Below are 21,905 nucleotides of genomic sequence, written 5' to 3'. Positions count from 1 at the left end.
TGATTGTCGTCGAATGACCACCATGTACTGTTTGAACAATGGTATCAAGCTAAACTGTTTGCAAAATTTTATCAAGCAGTGTTTTATATTCTATGTGAAATTTATCTTTATTCACAGTAAGACAAGATTGATATCGAAGATCAGTCATAAAGTCATCAGCATTAAACAAAGTAGGATAATGAAAAAATATTGCTTTATATCCTATTATTGGGGATGAGGACATAACTTTATCCTTTGCATCTTCAAGTCACACAGTGTTGAATGCAATTAAATGCTTTAAAAACGGTATAAAACACAGGGAATATTGTGCTTGCGCAATATTGTTGAATTCAGACACAAACAATAAAAGACTATCAAATGATTTAATATACACATTAACTAGAGGGACCCATACACAAGAACATACAGTTAAACCAATAAACCAGTGTTCCAGAAGTATCCAAAACCGAAGTCCACTGCCTCATCAAAGGTATGTGTGAACTGTGAATATAATGACAAGTGTATAGCCAGTCTCTCTCTGTGCTAGTGGCATGGAAGCAGATTTGAATCTCTTTAGTTTGATTATGTCAGCATTTGAACTGTGTAAGGAGACGTTTTTGACTAATATTTTTGTAGATAAATAACTAGTCAGTCGCTGTGATTTTGACAATCTTGGAAGCTGGTTTGGTATAAACTGGCCATATTGACCTCGGAATGTTGTGGTGAAGACATCACAACCAGCCAAGTTTGCAGCCCCCTCACAAACATTCACGTCTCCCTGACGCTCTATTTCCACCGTGTAAGTGTTTGGAAAGTGCGGGATTTGTCATTCAGCAGAGGTTAAACCCCACCTATTAGCGAAGGGTCGGAGTGTGACTCAGATAAAGATTTCCTGTTGTACTGTGTCAAAAAATCAATGGCTGCAGAGCGATCTGCTCATTTGATATCAACAATAGTCTTTTTAAAAATCAATTAGTCCTGATCGAGAAGCCCAAAGAGCCACAGAACCCTGGGGAGGGGCCAACTAGGTAACTACATGCTCCACTTAGCCAGTGAGGAGCTGTCACTGGAGGAAGTTCTTCCTCAAACGACAATCACTCCTAAGTTTTGTTGTTATGAGAATACAAAGATTATTGTTAACCATTATCATGTTAAACTGATTTTGAGTGTATTTTCAGAAACGTGTCCGATAAGGTTGTACAGCTAAAAGGGTAATTAAGTATGAGGCTGTTACCTGTCACATTTAATAATAATTTGGGGAGGCAAATTGCATTGTTTATTTGCATGGACTGTTGCGTTAACAAAAGTTAAAGAGTCAAAGAATTATACAAATTAGGTAATGGCTTAAACATGACTGCAGCACGAGGCAGTTTGCATAATATCAGTGTATAAATAAAAAATGTATGCTATACTTACCATGGACAGCAATAGCCCCACTTTAATAGAACAATGCAAATAGCACTGAAGTTTTTTTCAATCTGGCACATTCTATAAAATGTTTTTGCACTAAATGTATTTGTAGTAAAAAGTATGACAATTCCTTTTTTTAAATACACATGGCACAGCTCTAAGTGCACAGTGCCTGGTTTAGCAAATTTCCTTTTTTCCGGAGTGTGGCTGCATTATAGACACTTCTCCCTGAGGAAAATTTTAAGAGCAACAACCCATCACTGAAACTGCTTTTGACTGGAAGCAGCATATAATTATTTATTTTTCTCTCATCTGGCAATTTGGTAGTAGAGCTAATCTGGTTTTATAACCACCAACATGCCTTTGTCTCACTCATCATAGGCCTAACGAACAGACCTGTCATAGTATTCCAAAACCTCTTTCAGCCACAACATCCTTATACCATCATGCAAAGTGGAAGATAATTTAAGTGATGCATGAAGGAGTAAGTGACGCACGCACAAATACGATCATAAAAAAACTGGCCGTTATAAAATGGAAATTTTGGATCCCACAAGGTTTTTTTGTTGGGTTTAGCTGAGTTGAGGAGATCCCTTCGCAGAGGCAAGCGTGTGGACATGAATTGGGGAAATAACTTCTCGCAACTCCCACCAGGAAGTGATTTGTGTTGCCTTCAGGGTGTTTACCTAACTGTTCCTTTAAATCTTAAATACAGTTGAAAACAGCTTCCCTACCGTTTCTCTACTCTTACCATGTTACTCATCTACTCTCTCTATTCTCTTACAGTTTATGTCCACAGGGTGGAAATTTAACTTTTTGCCACAACTGCAAATGGTGGTTGAATTGAAAAAATTTACTGGCCATATATTTCAAATTATTATTTTTTAAATGTAATTTGTCCCTTTTAAAATGTGATTGTTTAGCTGTTTTTGTTTTCTTGCATATTTGTGACAAGTTGCAAGTCAGGTTTTTCTTTCTTTCTTCCTTCATGCTTGTGTATTGGCTAATGGTGCCGCTTTAATGATGGGGTGATTTTCTTTTTTATAAAGCAGACTGGTGACTGCATTGATGTCTGCGGAGGCAGGCATATTGATAAGACACTGTGTAGACATTGCCAGTGTGGAGTGGTATTGATAAGAGCTGTGTGGACTCATCACTATCGATAAGACTGGCGTACATTTTTGGGAACCAGTCACGCAGTGCTATCTATAACGCTGATGGCCTTATTGTAGGGGAGTTGCTGTGGCCTAACACAAGGGCAGCGTCAGAGTTGTTGTTGGTGTATTGTGTGGGAAAATGGTGGGATTTTAAAGATAAGACTTGTTGGTTTTTGGAGAGTAGGTTTTTGGGTCATTCGCGAGGGCCGGAATTGTGAATTGTCTGCCAGAGGCCCTGAAAACAATTTAGCTCATTGGTAAGGTAAAATGTGTCAGTAGTTACATACTTTGACCACTTTATGTTGGGAATGGCCACATTTGGGTAAACCTCACAAAACTTTCAAACAATAAGTCTGGGTCAAATTTCATCCAAAATCATTATGAAAAATGGGAAATAATAAGAAGGATATGCTTTATAAGAAAATACCCCATTCTCATTAACAGAATGAAAGAGAGAAAAAAAGGAAAAAATATATTATTTAAATTAAGTAATTATAAATCATGGTAGTATTTGCAGTACTGCATTTAATTTATGCAGATTTCTTTTTAATCATTGTGTTACAATACTGTTTTTTTAATAATAGCAATTAAAAAAAATTAGATTTTAGAGTGAAAAGCAAATTAGACATGTTTTCACAAGATTCCCCATTAAGATTTCATTGTTAACTTGTCAAAACATCTGAGATTTTACTTTCGAAGACATCTACCTGTTAACAGTAATATAACTACTCAGCAGATGGAATTGCTTAGGTAGGAATTATTTCAATGCTATTTTACAGTTGTTTATTGGTAATAATGGCTGCTGTATTGGTAAGTTTGGGTCATGTGAGGGGCCAGGCTGGGTACAGATGTTTGGCTTAGATTAGGGGACACAGAGTCATCGGCTCTTTGCTGTGGAGAGACAGAGGCAGAACGCACGCTGGACTTCAGACCACTGATAGGAGCCCAGCTTCTTTTTACTAATGACAAATCTGACCCATCACTGACTAACTACAGGGTCCAAAATTGGACTACAGGGTCCAAAATGTGGCTTTGGTGAGTAAATTAAAACTTATTAGTACATTTATTGTGAACTGCAACATATAAGGTATAGTTCACCCCCAAAAAAAGAAAATTCTGTGTAAAAACACCATTTACTCACACTCACGCCATTTGTTTCAAACCCATATGAATTGTATGGAAAAAAAGAGCAATGAAAGTAAATGGTGACTGAAGCTAACATTCTGTCTAACATCTTACACGGAAGAAAAAAGTTATTCTGATATTTTTTTTCTCTCTAGAACTAGAACTAATAACAAAGCAAAAACCAGATTTTTGATAATTTATTAAAAATAAAAACTGAAATATCACATTGACATAAGTATTCAGACTCTTAACTCGGTACGTAGTTGAAGCACCTTCGACAGCGATTACAGCCTCATGTCTTTTGGGGTATGATACGACAAGCTTTGCACACCTGGATTTGGGGATTTTCTGCCATTCTTCTCTGCAGATCCTCTCAAGCTCTGTCAGGTTGGATGGGGACCGTCAGTGGACAGCCATTTTCAGGTCTCTCCAGAGATGTTCGATTGGGTTCATGTCCGGGCTCTGGCTGGGCCACTCAGGGACATTCACAAAGTTGTCCCTAAGCCACTCTTGCGTTGTCTTGGCTGTGTGGTTAGGATCATTGTCCTGTTGGAAGGCGAACCTTTGGCCAAGTTTGAGGTCCTGAGTGCTCTGGACCAGGTTTTCATTAAGAATATCTCTATATTTTGTTGCGTTCAGCTTTCCTTCAACCCTGACCAGTCCCCCAGTCCCTGCCACTGAAAAACACCCCCACAGCATGATGCTACCACCACCATGCTTCACCGTTGGGATGGTATTGCGCAGATGATGAGCGGTGCCTGGTTTCCTCCAGACATGATTCTTGGAATTGAGGTCCTTTAGGTGCTTTTTTTGTGTCTTGCACTGAGGAGAGGCTTCTGTCTGGCCACTCTGCCATAAAGCCCAGATCGGTGGAGTGTTGCAGTGATGGTTGTCCTTCAGCAAGTTTCTCCCATCTCCACACATGATCTCTGGAGCTCAACCAGAGTGCCCATCGGGTTCTTAGTCACCTCTCTTACAAGGCCCTTCTCTCCCGATTGCTCAGTTTGGCCGGGTGGCCAGCTCTAGGTAGAGTCCTGGTTGTTCCAGACTTCTTCCATTTAAGAATTATAGAGGCCACTGTGCTCTTTGGAACCTTCAATGCAGCCTTAATTTTTTGTAGCCTTCCCCAGATCTGTGCCTCGACACAATCCTGTCTCTAAGCTAGGCAGGCAATTCCTTTGACCTCATGGCTTGGTTTTTGCTCTGATATGCATTTTCAGCTGTGAAGACCTTATATAGACAGGTATGTGCCTTTCCAAATCATGTCCAATCAATTGAATTTGCCACTGGTGAGCTCCAATTAAAGTGTAGAAACATCTCAAAGATGATCCAGAGAAATGGGATGCACCTAAATTTCAAGTGTCACAGTAAAGGGTCTGAATGTTCATGTCAATGTGATATTTAAATGTTAAAGTTATAAAAATCTGGTTTTTGCTTTGTTGTGTAGATTGATGTGAAAAAAAAAGATAATTTAAAGCATTTTAGCATAAGGCTGCAACATAACAAAATGTGAAAAAAAAAATGAAGGGTCTGAATACTTTCTGAATGCACTGTATTTGGCATTTTCCTTGCATTTAGTCAAAACAGAAATCACAGTGTTTCTTTATATTTGTGACAGGTGCACTGAAACTCAAATGTGATATACATTTATATATGATACTGCGAGTGACACAATGACCAGCGCTGTTTGTCACATATATCTAAGGATATATGCAATATGCAAATATTTAATAGCTAAACAGTTCCATTGTCATAGAGACAAAATGGATTAGAAAATATTAATTATAGTGCAAAATACTGTTTAATGGCTGCTTAGAAATATTTATGGCCGATGTCGTGAGAAATCGAGTCCCCCCTGAAAATCGGGTCTCCCTCTGACATCACAGCAATTCTGTTGGCTGATGGACTTATTAATGGGTACTATATTCACTGCTTGAGTAAAAATCTTTTAAAATCGTTTTATGATGTATGTCGATACTTTGTAAATACTACATTTAATGTCTTTTAAACCTTAAGTTACACATAATAGTATATAACTGAAGTTATAGATTGTGAAATTAAAGATGTGTCGTTGTTTGTGGTTTTCAGTTTGCCTAGACATGCTATCACAATAACATGATAGGTTTTTACTCAGGCATTACAACCTGTTACCCCCATGGGGACTCTATTTAGCAGGCAGACTCAATTTATCATGACACCGGCAAAATTTGTAGGTGTGGCAAAAAGTAATATTTTTTTCTCCCTGTTTGCTTATAACTAATACTTTCATGGAGCTATGAAGACCATTTCAAAATGTTTACTGTTGAGCCTCTTTCAGTCTTTGTGCCGGGTTTCCATTCAGTATATGTCCCCTTGTTGAGCTTTCCCATTGCACCTTTGTACCCTTCTCTTTCTGCCCTCGCTTTCTCCCTCACGCCCTCCCCCACTCCGCGTCTTGGCTGTGGGAAAGCCATTTTATCAGCGTCTGTCTCTTGTTCTCTGGTGGGGATAGATATAGAGAAGATAGATGAGTGTTTTGACATGGAGAGTGTTAGACAAACACTTAACTGTCCCAGCACTTAAGCCCGACCCCCAAAAGCGAGGCTGGGGGGGTGGGCAGTAAGGGAGTAGTTAAGCAGAACTGCATTGGGATGGAGATGTAGGAACTGACTAGAGCTCCACTGCAGGTCAACATCAACATATGGCACTTTTCCACTGCACGTTACGGTTCGACTCGACTCTGTTCGCATTACTTTTCTGAGCTTGCTTTTCCACTGCATTTTAGTGCCGCCTCAACGTGGGTGGGATTATAGGCTGATCGTCATAGTTTCGCCGCCTCTACTGCGGTGACATCATCTTAAACGCGACACAAACATTACTGACCATAAACAATAACACTGCATAAAGCAGTTGTTGCATGGTGATTTTGCACAAGTGAAACAGTTAAATTGGCCTGGTTGTTTTGGAAGCAAGCTTTCCAGTAGCTGGTCAACTAAATAAAGTGAAGCTTTCAAGCAGAATATAAAGTTAATGTAACAAAACGTACCATCCTTCATCATGGCCTCCAACAACGCTGAGTCCAGGGCACTTTCCCTTCCATTGCTCGCCGGTCTATTGCCATAGATACCGTCCATTTGGTCGAACCACTTCCACTTCTGTTTGAACCACTCCGGCTGTTGTGGTCCTCGATGGTTCTGTAGTCACTTAAGTTTTTTAAAACTTTTCCCTACACTGATGGTAGGTCCGGTGGTAGCCATGTGCGGCCAACAGCTAAGACACTTCCTGAAAGACTTTTTCGTTCTGTGTTGTTTCATTCGTCGCTAACGAGAAGAATGTCTGCACCTCGTTTATTGACCACGGCGTGGTTTTGCGCACAGCCATTTCTTTTTACAATTCGAAAGTCACGTGAACAAATGATATTGCTGTCAATGTTGCTAACTTTAAAACTGGTGGGTTGATGTCCCGTGTCACAAATCCAGTGATGCTGGTAGTGATGATTCTCTGTGACCAATCAGTGATCTGCAGGGTTTTGACATCTCATTTAGTATCGGCTCGGCTCGCTTGGAACCTCGACCGAGGTGGTACTAAAAAAAGTACCAGTACCAGGTACTATCCACAGTGGAAAACCCCCAAAAAGCAAGTCGAGCTGTACCGTGCAGTGGAAAAGCCCCAATAGAGCCCCTTCTGGGATAATTACCTATTGTTGTGAGGATGTAGAAGTGCAGAAGATGGCATATCATGATTTATTTATTTATTTGGGAAAAAAAAGGTTGTGACTCGTGAAGGATTTTTGTTTACTGGAATTTTTTTGTCATTGCTTAATTTTAATATTTTGTCAGCTGAGCAATCAACACCAAGGTATTACAGAGTACATCCCATTGAAAAGACTGTACGTCTGTCCCTCACCACCTTGTTTTCATTCTAATTTTTTAACCTTAACTAAGATCTCTAATAAAAAAACATAAATTCACAAAATGCACAAATATAGGTTCACAATATTGTGAGAGTCACGTGTACTCTATGTCTTACACATTATGTTTAGTGAATGGCTGGGTTCTGTGTCAGCTGTGTGATATCTTTATTTGTGGAGCCTGTGTTTGTTCCTGTGTCAGGCCTGCGACTTTCCAAAGCCTTGACCCCCCATCACTGTTCTGCACTTATCTCTCATAGGAAGTACAAAAGTTCTCCATGTTTTAGTTCAGTGTCAATGCTCAGTCAGCAGCAAACTCCCTCTAGTGGTGTTGAAACAAATTGTTGTTAGACTGAACTAGATTTTTACATTTTCGAAAGAAAATGTGAGTGCCGCCACAATGCTAGAATGGTGTGCATGGTTGCCAGAGTGTTGCTTTGCGGATACTTAGGTATTCTGAGTGGTCTTAGCATGTTGCTATGTGGTTGCCAGGGTGTTCTGGCTGGTTGCTTACTGAAAAGAGTCCACCTTTATATCTCTATGATGTCCTGGTCCCTAGATATGGCTTGGGTCCCTTGTTCAGTGTAAGTTTAGATGGGAGTTGCGTGGCGCCATGCGAGGGTTGGATGTATGAACGGCGAGCTCTGCGCACTTTGCTAGTTTTTAATACTTTTTGTGTCATAAACCGGTGAGATTCTATACACCCTGTTCCATAACAGTTCTATGAAGACAATATGCCAAAGAATTCAAAATCCTCAGGCTCTGGAGACATTAAGAGACACTTACGTGCTCAGGCTGATACCCCTGACGGGGCCGTGGACCAGGGACTCAGTTTGGATGGTGCGGCGGGAGAGATTCAGCGTCAACTGTCGAGTATGTCGGCTATGCTGGCGAAGGTCGTAACTGACTTGGAGGTTGGAGTTGGTTACAAGAGTGTCGGACGTCGAGAAAAGGATCTATTATAGTGGGGGTTAAATGTTGATTCTGTTTGTATATGTTTTGCTTTTCTTTGTTTAATAGATGAAAACTTTAGATGATTGATTGATTGATTGATTGATTTATTTATTTATTTTTTACCTGTTTTATCATCCACTAAACAAAATGTATAATTTCAAATGCTTTGAAAAGTAATAGCAAACCTCCTCTGCACAGATGGTGCTGGGTGGATTGCGTGCCAGAGTTTAATACTTGTGGTTGGAAGTTATAAGAAATATATCATTGTTTTTCTGATATGTTATGATATATTTACACCATTTCACCCTCTTTGTGTCTGTGTGTAAATAGATGATCTGATGCTGAGTAAGGGTGCTGATGACCTCAAGGTCCTGGCCCTCAGGGACCTGTCAGCTGACACTGTGTGGGGTCCGTTTTCTGGCAGCATCCAATCAGAGGAGCCCACTGATGGACTAGCCAGTGAGGTAAGCGGGAGAATACATGGGGGTCAGTGATCAAGTTATGGGGACATTTGGTTTAGATTCCTATCTTAGTTCTTACATTACGCTTACAAAAAGCTGTTACGGAATTAACATCTTTTTTTTTAGACATGGTACCATGGGAATACAGTGGATTTTGGATACTACCATTGTGGCAATACCATTGTATTCTTTGAAGTACCATGCAAATACCATCGTATGTGAATATCATTCATATGAGAATGGATGTGATAGAAGTAATCAGTAGTGCCATGATATTCAGTTATATATCTAAGTACCATGGTATTCCCATCTGATACCATCACTATACCATGGTACCACCACAGTATTTTTTTTGTAAGGGTACTCTGTTTTCCTTTGTTCTGTTTTTTTAAATGTAACACTGATAACTCTTGAGTTGTAGTGATCACTTTGCCAGGGTCACTGTATTTGTGTAAAGAGCTTTGTGTTATATCATCGTATAAGTCCATCAGGAAGACATACGCTCTTCCTTCAGGCATGTGCTGGAGGTCAGTCTGATCATGTGATGTGAGCTCTGGGAGAGGTTTCCTGGCTAAGGCCATGTTTTCGGACATTTCAAAGATAACACTCGCTAACACACAGACCCATCAGAGCTTGGCTGATTTTCACAGAAGATTGATGCGTCCAAAATGTTGCTCATGGTACACTTTCAAAACAAATGCAAGCTTTAAAGGGATAGTTCACCCATAAAATTATATTCTGCCATCACTTACGCAACATCATGTTGTTCCAAACCTTGACTTACTTGAACACAAAAGGTGTTAGTCAGCATGTTTAGTTTCAATCACCGTTCACTTTCATTGTGATGAAAAAAAGATCCAATTAATGTGAATTATGTCTGAGATCAAAAATTGTGCCTAATCTGTTCTTTTGTGTTCCACAGAAGAAAGAAAGTCATATGGGTTTAGAAAAACATGAAGGTGGGTAAATAACCAAATTTTTTTGCCAGTCATTATAAACCGATTGGGATCAAGACAGCATGTGTAGTTTATGAAATACATGTTTAGTGTGAAGGGAAATGGAAACGCAAGCATTTATCACTCACCCCCCTTGGCTAACCTATTAAATTGAGGATAAATGGCTGGACGTCTGCTCTCTTCTCGTCTGTTCAAAATGAGGAATAATCTACGGGAGTATGGGTGTATGCAAATGGCCGTTCATGTCTTGAGCAAGTGTCATCTTTTTCCCCTAAACTGCGCTCAGCCTTTCCGGCATGAGATTGGCTGCTTCCCCAACCCTCCAGACGGACACTTCTCTTTTATATCAGCATGGCGCCATCCTCCTGGACAACAAACCCCCAGTGATTGATTTCTACTTGATAGGCTCTCATTTCTAAGATTTCATTTATTATGAGAATTTCTAAGGCCGCGCTGTCTGCGCTCCCTCCCCTCCCTGCACCTTTCCTTCACCTCCTCCTAATCTCTCTCCCTTCCTCTCTCTCTCTCTCTCTCTCTCTCCCTCTTTTTTTTTTAATTTATTTATTTATTTTTTTTTTATAAATCTTGTTATCGAGACTGGGCTTTGTTGATGATTTTAGGCTCAGAACTTTCACATTCACATTCTATCACGTTTGCTCTCGTGCCGCTATCCCTTCACCGAAGGAGTATGTATCTGACGGAGATAGTGTGTTGAATCTCACATACCTATGGCATCTCTCACCATCCCTTTACATCCTCCTGAGTCTGGAGCTGCTGGGGTCACCGGGCAACAGGGTCCGTCCTGTCATGGCTGTGCTTGTGTATGTTTTAGTCTCCCTGTCCTAAAGAGACTTTAAAGGACTTGATCGTAGAGGCTTTTAGGTTTGAAATGTGTTGCGTCAAGGCAGATTGGGATGTTTGTGAACATTTGAGTCTTTTACGTTTTCAAAAAACTTAGTTTTGAATTTGATTGTCATTGCAATGCTTCATAGGATTGCAGTTCATTCCCTCATGAAATACATGAAGTACAGCCTTGTACCTTTGTCTATTTGTCTGATTTTCAAAACCTTTTTTGCTTCAAATCAAGTTTGCATTAATGTAGTGATTCACCTTGGAGTTGGTTGTTTTGGTTCTTGGCTTTGAAGTCCCTATGGAAGAAATGAATGGGAAAAATACTTTAAATACAAGGCAGCTTTTTCTTAAGGCACAGTAGTAAAAAGTCTGAAGGTCGCTGAACCGCTCTATGGTAAGCTTTCCTACTCGACTGCTGTATCTGTGTCAGGTTATGGATTATGCAAGCTTCTCAAACCACCGTCTGAAATCACCAACTTTCACTGAAAATGAAGGATTTCCCGTCGCAAATCGTTTTTAGTTTGAACACCCCTTAGGTTTGCCACTCTTTGGCTCTTTGATCTTGTGGCATAAGATACCCAACAGGCAGGCCTGGCACACCTGCCACACATGTATGCTTTGTCCTCACTCTGCAAATTGGCCTGCCTAGATAAGCCAAAAACACAGAGACTACTGGAGCATGTATGGAAACACACTGAGACACAACATTACTTGTTTTCCCCACCTAATCTGTTTTAACGGTTTTGGCCAGAAGTACATATGTCAAGTCTGTTTCATTATTTGTTTATTCTTTAATGCATGTATGGGCCATGAGGTTTTCGTAGGCGTTAAGATGTTTAGGGAAATAAAACCTGATCATGAAACTTCCTTGTTTTCACAGATCCTTTTGTATTGATTATCACTTTCACCAGGTTGTGTTTTATGTAAATCATACTATTTGCATTTTTACTGAAAACCCATAACATGTCCTATCTATTTGAATACTTTCTTGATAACCTAAAGATGTCATATGGTTATACAGTATGATCACACATCTCAGTGTGCCCAGGTGTCATCATTAAATTTGCTGCTTTGTTAATCTTCGGTTTAGTCTCAGATTATTGTTTGATAAAATGGATAGTTCCAGCTCTGTAATATGATTGGACAAGCCATATTTGAAACTGTTGTAAAATAGCCAATATATGCATGCCTGTTATTCATATGCAAGCCTTGATTAATTTACTGTAAACAGTTTACAGTCACACTAAAGCTATATTTCTTGGCATAACTTTGGTGTTGTTTATCTTATTGTTATTGTAGGCATTTTTCGCATTTTGTTGTACCGTGCTTAACACAACCCTTTTACTGAGGACAGACTACCAATGGCCTTTCATGGCCCCTGTACTGTGTTCTAACCAGGCGTAAATTTTGATGAGCGACCAGACATTTTGTCGATCACGTGGATTATATTTCTGTGGCGCCACACTGGGTGTGAAATCTCACTGGTCCAAAATCACACTCCTCATAACTGTACATTTGGGATGCATCGATGTATCGGCCGCTGATATTTATCAGACAATTATTGACCAAATTAAAACCACTGGCATATCGGTTATAAGCATCAAAACACCAATATAAAAAACTCATGGTTTAATTATAATTAATTATCAGCACACTTTGTAAAAACTCTGTAAATTCAAATGCACAATCCAGAAATAATGATAGCTAAAAAATTTAGAAGTATTGGCACTCCTAAGAACATGTCATATTAAATTTTTATACTTTCTCATTCTCACATTATTGAGACATGACAGTTTTGAAAGTGGCACTTACCTATACATAATGAGGGAAACCATCCAAAACGCTTTTGCTTCCTTTGAGTTCTGAGATATTGGTATGGTATCCATTTAGGCTGCATAATTGATTTAGTTAAGATTAAAATCGCAATATGGTCTTCTTGCCCGATTACTCAACCTTAAAAGGCTTTGTTTTAAAATATAGAATGCATTTCAGTGCTTCATTCAGGGCTTCAGTCAGCGCTGTATGAGCAAGTGGTGCCCTCTACCAGTCTGGATGGCAATATCCATTATCCATTACAGTGGCTGTGTCTCGTTTGGAAGTATGCGTGCTCCGGAGGTCGTATTTGTCGGCCGCATACGTCATCGAGGCTGTCTCGTTTCATTTTTTTTATTTTTTTTTTATTGGGAATGCAAAAAAGGTTAACAGTTGTATAAATGTAAGTGCATATACATAAAAGGCATTGACAATAGATAAAAAATAAGAAAAAGACAGTCTTGATGACGTATGCGATCGACAAATGTGACCTCCGGAGGACGCATCCTTCCAAACGAGACACAACCACAGTTTTTTTTTTTTTTTTTTTTTTTATCTTTTTATCGTATTTTTATCTTTCATTGTGGCTGGCTGTCTTTAAAAATGTCTCCTGTCATGTGTTCAACAGATCCAATCCATGTTCAGCGGGAATTATTTATTGTTAGAGCAGTAAAAAAATATATATATATATTTGTACATTTTTAAAGCATAATTCCTGAGCAAAACAGTGATCTAATGACAATACAAGGTAAGTGCCAAAATATCAGTATTTGCATATCGTTTTTTGTTAAAATCTGTATCTTTATCAGCCAAAAAATTTCATATTGGTGCATCCCTACTGTACATTAAACCTCAAATACAGTTGAAGTCAGAAGTTTACATACACTTAGGTTGGAGTCATTAAAACTCATTTTCATATTTTCAGATTTCATATTAGCAAACTATAGTTTTGGCTAAACTAAAGTTGTTTAGGACATCTAATTTGTGCATGACACCAGTAATTTTTCCAACAATTGTTTACACACAGATTGTTTCACTTTTAATTGGCTATATTACAGTTCCAGTGGGCCAGAAAGTTAACTGTGCCTTTAAGCAGCTTGGAAAATCCAGAAAATTATGTCAAGCCTAATTTAGCTTCTGATAGGCTTATTAGAGTCAATTGGAGGTATACCTGTGGATGTATTTTAAGGCCTACCTTCAAACTCAGCGCCTCTTTGCTTGACATCATGGGAAAATCAAAAGAAATCAGCCAAGACCTCAGAAAACAATTGTGGACCTCCACAAGTCTGGTTCATCCTTGGGAGTAATTTCCAAATGACTGAAGGTACCACGTTCATCTGTACAAACAATAGTACACAAGTATAAACACCATGGGACCACGCATCATCATACCACTCAGGAAGGAGACGCATTCTATCTCCTAGAGATGAATGTAGTTTGGTGTGAAAAGTGCAAATCAATCCCAGAACAGCAGCAAAGGGTCTTGTGAAGATGCTGGAGGAAACAGGTAGACAAGTATCTATATCCACAATAAAACAAGTCCTATATCGACATAACCTGAAAGGCCGCTCAGCAAGGAAGAAACCACTGCTCCAAAACCGCCATAAAATAACCAGACTACAGTTTGCAAGTGCACATGGGGACAAAGATCTTACTTTTTGGAGAAATGTCTGATGAAACAAAAATTTTACTGTTTGACCATCCTTATGTTTGGAAGAAAAAGGGTGAGGCTTGCAAGCCGAAGAACACCATCCCAACCGTGAAGCATGGGGATGGCAGCATCATGTTGTGGGGGTGCTTTGCTGCTGGAGGGACTGGTGCACTTCACAAAATAGATGGCATCATGAGGAAGGAAATTGATGTGGATATATTGAAGCAAAATCTCAAGACATCAGCCAGAAAGTAAAAGCTCAGTTGCAAATGGGTGTTCCAAATGGACAATGACCCCAAGAATACCTCAAGTTGTTGCAAAATGGCTGAAGGACAACAAAGTCAAGGTATTGGAGTGGCCATCACAAAGCCCTGACCTCAATCCGATAGAAAATTTGTGGGCAGAACTGAAAAAGCATGTACAAGTAAGGAGGCCTACAAACCTGACTTGGTTACACCAGTTCTGTCTGGAGGAATTGGCCAAAATTCCAGCAACTTGTTGTGAGAAGCTTGTGGAAGGCTACCCAAAACATTTGACCCAAGTTAAACAATATAAAGGGAATGCTACCAAATAATAACGAAGTGTATGTCAACTTCTGACCTACTGGGAATGTGATGAAAGAAATAAAAACTGAAATAAATCATTCTCTCTACTATTATTCTGACATTTCACATTCTTAAAATAAAGTAGTGGTCCTAACTGACCTAAGACAGGGAATGTTTTCTACGATTAAATATCAGGAATTGTGAAAAACTGAGTTTAAATGTATTTGGCTAAGGTGTATGTAAACTTCTGACTTCAACTGCATGTTCTCATTGGCTGTAATTGTGTCAGTTTGCATAGCAGCATTCAGTGAGGACTGACAAATTGCTTGTCGCTGGAAACTTTGGTTACTTTCGAAACCTCAGGGCAAATGATGACAGAATTATCATTCTTAGGTGAACTATTCCTTGAAGACACGGTGTGAGATTTTGTTAGGCACATTATCATCTCATATCATCTCCCGTATTATTGATCTTTGCAGGCAATCTAATTTCTATTGATATTTTGCATATTTCTATCTGACAGCTTGATGGACCATTCATTGGAATGTATACATGCCATTGATACCATGAATAGCCTAGTTTTCATACTGATATGAGCACAACAGTCAGTCATACTTTGGTGCTGGAAAAAAAAAGTGTACACTAGACACGAGCAAGTGCAAAAATCTCCCACTTCTACATTGCTATTGTTCTTTCCACTTAGTTTCGTGGAATGCTACCTTAAGGCACGATGGTAGCGGGAGCGGGTGGGGAGTTCAAAGCGTTATCATGCACCAAGTGCCTTTTCATCGTGTTTTAGAAACAAGCGTCCCAGCTAATCCCCCAATAATCTCTCCAGGAGAACTGCTCCGATAAGCCCCGCCACCCAGTGCTCTCCATCACACTTTTTTGGGGGTAGTACCCTGCCCCCCCTTCCCTCTCTACCACCCTACAAAGGACACGTGAAGGTGAGTGCTCTTCATCTTCTCTCTTTTTCTCACACTCATCCTTCTTTCTCGCTCCAACAGGGTTTGTTTACCCTTATTCCAATCTCTGGTTTATCTACATCTGTCAGTAGAGTGATCTCACAGAGTCACCCCTCGCTACACATGCTTTTCCCTGAAAGGAATGCATGAATACATTTAATTATTGCCCCTCTCAATTATCTGCAGAATGATAAAAGGGGAAGCAAGTCAAGCTTCAAATAGGAGTCCAATTGGGAGCATCACACATTGGCACCTGTAGCCTCTCTTTGGACTATACTCTGCTCTCAGCCCATGGATGCACTAAAATGTTGGGGACATGTTTGACACATCAAAAGGAGGTGTTGGTGGAAAATAATGCAAAATTAAACAACAGTTGTGGAGCAATGGGTCAATAACAAACACAATGAAAAGGCAATAGGGTAAAAGTAACAAGAAACGACAAAGAGACTTAAAACTCGATCACTTGAGCTACATGGGCAAAAGTAAGTATAAACCCCCTTAACACATTTGTCTATTTTAGCCATACCCAAAATCAAGCATATAGCCAAGCAATCTCTTTAGACACACATTTTTAGTAGAATAGAGCATACTTTTCTGTTCCAGCATGACAATTCCTTTATGCACAAAACAATGTATATAAAGAAATAATTTACTGAGGTGTGGAAGAACTTGACTAGTCTGCACAAAACCCAAATCATAACTCTTTGGGATGAAATAAAACACCCATTGCAAGCCAGGCCTCATCGCCCATCCTCACTGATGGCCTCTTGTGTCTGAATGGGAGCAAATCCCTTCAGCCATGTTCCAACATCTAGTGTAAAGCTTTCACAGAATAGTGTAAGTTGTTATAGCAGCAAAGGGAGGACCAACTCCCTATTAATGGATATAGTTTTAAAATTAAATGTTCATCAAGCACACTTGGGTGTGATAATAGGGTGCCCTCAAACTTTTGGCCATGTAGTGTATATGTAGGCGTGCGGTGAACATCTGTTTGCCATTCATACTTGGATTTGGAGCATTTATGGTGGAGAGGAAGACAAAGTGAGAGTGACAGAGAGAAAGAGTGGGGAGAGGAGAGAGAGGCAACCTTCATCTATCTCTGAGCCCGATCACCGGCAGATCAGAAGCACACTTTCCAAGAGTGCTTCATTTTCAAATCTCTTATCTCGCACGTTTTAAGTATCGCAGTTTCCCGTTTTTACATGTCATTTGCATGCCGCTCATCTCACCTGAATACTGTTTTCTTGGAGGGATGTGAATGTAGAGATGTGCTGCTATCTGCACACGTGTGTGTGTGTGTGTGTGTGTGTGTGTGCACGTGTGTGCGTGCGCATCGTTGGGTTCATGTGTATAAGGAGGTGCAAAAACAAAATATTTTCATAATCGACTAGGCGATGGGTTGTCCAGACGACCGGTCGACTAGTCTGACTTAAATGGTTAGTTCACCCAAAAATGAAAATTATTTAGTTATTTACTCACCCTTTCAAAATGATGACTTTCTCTCTTCAGTAGAACACAAAAGGAAAAGTTAGGCAGAGTGTTAAGGACGGTCAGGCTCAGTCACCATTCACTTTCATTGCATGGAAAAAAAGATGCAATGAAAGTGGACAGTGACTGAGGCTTTAATTTCCAAACATTTTGCCTAACAACTTTTGTGCTAAACAGAACAACACGAGGGTGACTAAATGATGACAAATTTTATTTTTGGGGGGTGAACTATCCCTTTAAGGAAGCCCTGTGTAATTTGAATGATGTAGGATCATGTTCGATCAGACACGTTTCTTATTGGCCATTCACACAAGTCACATTCTTGCATTCAAAAACTGCTCAACAGAGTTGAATAATACACAGGGGGTCTCGAGACATGTTTTCTAAATACTCTAGGAATAGTTTTAACTTCATGCATCATCTTAAAATTACAGCACTTGTGGCACTAGATGCTGAAAAAAAAGAAAAAAAAAAAAGAAAAAACTGTTAGATGTGGCACAACAGCCAAAGACATCTGTCCACATGCCACATGTATCCAACATCTGGCTAAATATCTATAATATTTTATTGCACAAAACTAAATAGTCCTTGAAAAAAACAAAATCTTTGGATTATGTATAACGATGTATAAGGGAACATTGCTCGCAATCATAGTAGACAGTAAAATTTGAAATCACACAGTAATTGTCATGAAATGTATTCTTGAATGTGGTAATTTGGTACACATGCAATGTTTTGATGGCTGTTTGACAGTGTTTAAAAGGGAATAAATTTGGATACACAACTTCTCTAAAGAAGGTTAATTTGGTAGTCTAAACACAGCACACTGTCAGCACACTAAAACCCTGCATCTCTAAATTGAATGTATCTGTATGACTTTCTTTCCTCTGCAGAACACAAATGAAGATTTTTAGAAGAATATCTCAGCTCTGTAGGTCCTCACAATGCAAGTGAATGGGTACCAACATTTTGAAGCTTGTAGCACGTAAAGGCAGCATTAAAGTAATCCATATGATTCCGATGGTTAAATCCATGTCTTTTGAAGCGATAGGATAAGTGTGTTTGAGAATCAGATCAATATATAAGTCCTTTTTTACTATAAATCTCCCCTTTTTTTTCTCACATGCTGCTTCTTTGGTTTTTTGGCGATTTGCATTCTTTGTGCATATCGCCACCTACTGGGCAGGGAGGAGGATTCATAGTAAAAAATGACTTAAATATTGATCTCTTTCTCACCCACACTTATCATATTGCTTCTGAAGGTATGGATTAAAACCCTTGAGTCTTATGGATTACTTTTATGTGCCTTTTTGGAGCTTAAATGTGTGTTCACTTGCAATGTATGGACCTACAGAGCTGAAATCTTCTAAAAACCTTGGTTTGTGCACAGCAGAAGAAACAAAGTCATACACATCTGGCATGGCATGAGGGTGAGTAAATGATGAGAGAGTTTAAATTTTAAGGTGAATTATTCCTTTAAAGCACCTACTAACTAAAAAATATTGAAGGTAAGACAAAAATGAAAAATAATAATAAAATCAAGAAACTCTTGGAACTCTTCAACTAATTGACTAGTCTAATCCGCCATCCTGAACTGTGCCTTGTTAAAATACACATACATGAATGTAGGTGTGTCCGGTTCTCTGAGGGAGCGAGACCTGAAGAAAAAAAAAACGATGGAGTAACGGAGAGGGGATAAAAGGGAATGTGTGTGAGAGAGAGGCGGATGAGAGAAGGTTTCTGATTGTTATCGCCCTTCCTTTTCTTTGCTGTATTTTTGGAGGATTCACACACTGACCTCTTTGTTTGGGACAGTATGAACCCCTTTTACACCCCCCACCCCCTTTTGGGAAAGAAACCATTTCCTGTGGTGAGGAGATAGAGAGTGGGGCAGACGCAGGGATAGGATTGGGAGAAGGGGATGGAAAAGTGAGAAAGGGATGTGTGGAGAGATATGGAGAGGAATAGATAGCAAGAAGGAGATGGAGACAAAGAGTGTGACAGAGCATGACAAGAGGGATATGGACAGATGAGGAGAGGGATAAAGGAGGAGATGGAGAAGCAGGAATAGAAGAAGATAACGGTGGAGTAAAATGCTGAAAAATGAGGGAGAGAGGACACAGAGTACTGAAGGAACACACAAAGGGGTGCCTCTCTTTACAAAGGTTTTTTTTATGATCCATGGTGTCCGTACATGCTAGGTTGAGCCAGGGTTAAACTCACACCATTGGTTGAGACAGTGTTACTGTGTTGGGTTGGTCAGTATGCTCACACAGATAGAAAAATGTTGTGATAGCACCACAGAGCCTCAAGCCCAAAGTATACTTCAATCAGACACAAATGCATAACCAATAAATGTAAAAAATAAATAACTTGCGCATGACGCAAATTTTGTCATTAGCAGAGTGCTCGAGCGCTTAAGGTCTGTGGCCCGAGTTTTCTAACCATGCATACTCTGAACGTGGAGTATGCTCATGCACCTGGAGTTAGTTGCAGTAATTAGTGGTCCACAAGGTGACAACACTCACAGTTGAGCCGTTGCTGTCACGAAGAAGCTCTAGAAGAACATGTAATCGCCGCTAAACAACAACGTGCACATCAAGAGTGCATATGCGAGGGGGTCAGGAGATACCTGCATGTGTATAACTTGAGTTTAAAAGACTATTTAGACATTTGTGGGCCTAAGCTCCTGAAGAGAAATAGTCTTAGTATCTAGTAGTATCTCGTAGCAGTCATAGTGCGCATGCGGCAACCGCTTGTGTATGCACTCTCAGTCAAATGAAGTATACTTTGAAAGGGTGTGTGTTCGACTAAAATCGAAGTATACTTTGGGCTTAACACTTCTTATCGAAATCAACCTAAAAATGTCTTGCTTATAAGGGGTGGTTAGTCTGACTAAAGTCTTGTCACATTATGAGTAATTTATATCACTGTATCAGTATACAGCAGTGGCAGCCTGTGCATTTTAAGTCTAGGACTTCAGTGCGATTGATGCCATTTAAGAAAATACCGTTTCACAATGAATAAGACACCCTGTGCCTATGGACGTCATACATTCAAACTAATAATACCAATCGGCATTTTTAAAACACGTCCACACATGAAAGCCAAAACTTGAATCGACACTGAATGCTCAAGCAAGCCTAATTTTAACTGCAAAAATGAACGTCTCCCAAACTGACATTCAAAAAAGACCAAGGAGGTCTATAATACCTGGAAAAAGCTGTCTAATAATATTTGCAATTTAAATGATGCTTGCAATAAATTTTGTTTCTTCAGGGTACACGATTACTTTTCAAAACTTGAAACGACACTGAATGCTCAAGCAGCACACTTTACACTTCAGATGTTGCTATAACAATGCAAAAACCACTTACCAATTTACTTGAAGTGAAAATCAGTCCTCCTTTCCTGTTTAAAAAATTAAATAATCACACGATCATGCAGAACATCTTAGGTTTTTTTAAACCATAAGGATCTCTTTCTCAATGGTGATAGCGGCAGTGGTAGCTGACTGGTAAGCTTGATCTCGCTCTTTGCTTTTGAATAATGTATATCACTTAAATGCGTGATTGTGTCACTCAAGGCCAGCTAGAAGGTTTTGACCAGGACACTTCCTAAAGACCACACCCACCAAGAACAAATAAATCAATCTGATTGGCTGATGAATCTGACAATCTGAATTTAGATGCCAATTCATTTGCAGTGTTGAGGGATTCTGTAGAAATTCTGAAGGCCTAACAGGGTGGAGCTCAGACTCACGTGCTGCTTCGGGCATGCGATTTGTGAAACAGCCATCATTCTTTGCTTGTAAGCATCAAGGAATAAATTCTGATTGGATAAACTTTTCATTTTTTGCTATTCATTTGTAGATGAATTAGGAGTGGAAAGCGATTTGAAAATACATGAATGAGAATGAAAGGATGAAAAAAAAATATTTATTAGGCATGCTGGCACTGAGAATTCGCCACTGGTATACATTATATCACAATAAAGCTATTTTTGCTGGAAAAACAACCAAACAACATACACTGTGTCTTGGATTTTTAAATCATGCTGCAGATATGCCACAGTATAAACAGTATAGCAGCATCGGCACATTTCTACCGTTGCCCTGTATATAATGTCATACCTTTTTTTTTCTATTCAAAAAGTGTTGCCTCCCGGAACACTGCAGGATTAGACATCGTGAGATAGCTACATGCTCTCATATCTTGAGCAAACACCTTTTAAAACCTTGTTCCACACTATCATAATGAGCATCAGTTTTACTGTATTTGCACACACTGTTTAATGGCTTTCCACTGTGTTAAACATTTACATGTAGTGCATATGGAGTGTGCATTCCACAAACGCATACATGATTTCTAAGAATGTCAAAAAGAGTGGTCTGTCCTTTGACTATGAGCCAGTGACTTCAGTCAGTTTGATGGGTTTTAAGTGTTTCTGTAAACCTGTATGTATTTGACTTGGGGGTCATACTATAGGGTCACAGAAAGATAGGGCCTTCAAAGGAGACAGTGAAAGAATGTTTTTCTAGTTTCTCCACCTCTGCCAAAGGAGAAAGGAGATGTGCGAAATGAGAAATGAAATCGGCCAATAATAATTTGCATTCAACTTTTATCAGTGTGAGAGGAGGGTGTTTTTATGAACGATAAAAG

At 39.4% G+C, this 21,905-nt stretch overlaps 1 protein-coding gene across 8 annotated transcripts in view; it reads left to right on the top strand.

The window, feature by feature from the left end:
• The window catches only part of LOC127417387 (zinc finger protein ZFPM1-like), a 127,606-nt gene that overhangs the window by 93,869 nt on the left and 11,832 nt on the right, over positions 1-21,905 (top strand). For 7 of the 8 annotated variants that reach the window (XM_051657395.1, XM_051657398.1, XM_051657399.1 and 4 more), the window contains one exon: positions 8,845-8,978. In XM_051657395.1, coding sequence (XP_051513355.1) covers positions 8,845-8,978 — 134 coding nt within the window. Of the gene's footprint in view, positions 1-3,359; positions 3,582-8,844; positions 8,979-21,905 lie in introns of those variants that run through there. The other variant, XM_051657401.1, reaches the window with a different exon arrangement.

The sequence above is a fragment of the Myxocyprinus asiaticus genome, chromosome 26 (genome assembly GCF_019703515.2).
Source record: "Myxocyprinus asiaticus isolate MX2 ecotype Aquarium Trade chromosome 26, UBuf_Myxa_2, whole genome shotgun sequence".
NCBI classification, from domain to species: domain Eukaryota; kingdom Metazoa; phylum Chordata; class Actinopteri; order Cypriniformes; family Catostomidae; genus Myxocyprinus; species Myxocyprinus asiaticus.
This window is presented reverse-complemented; position numbering and strand designations above follow the sequence as displayed.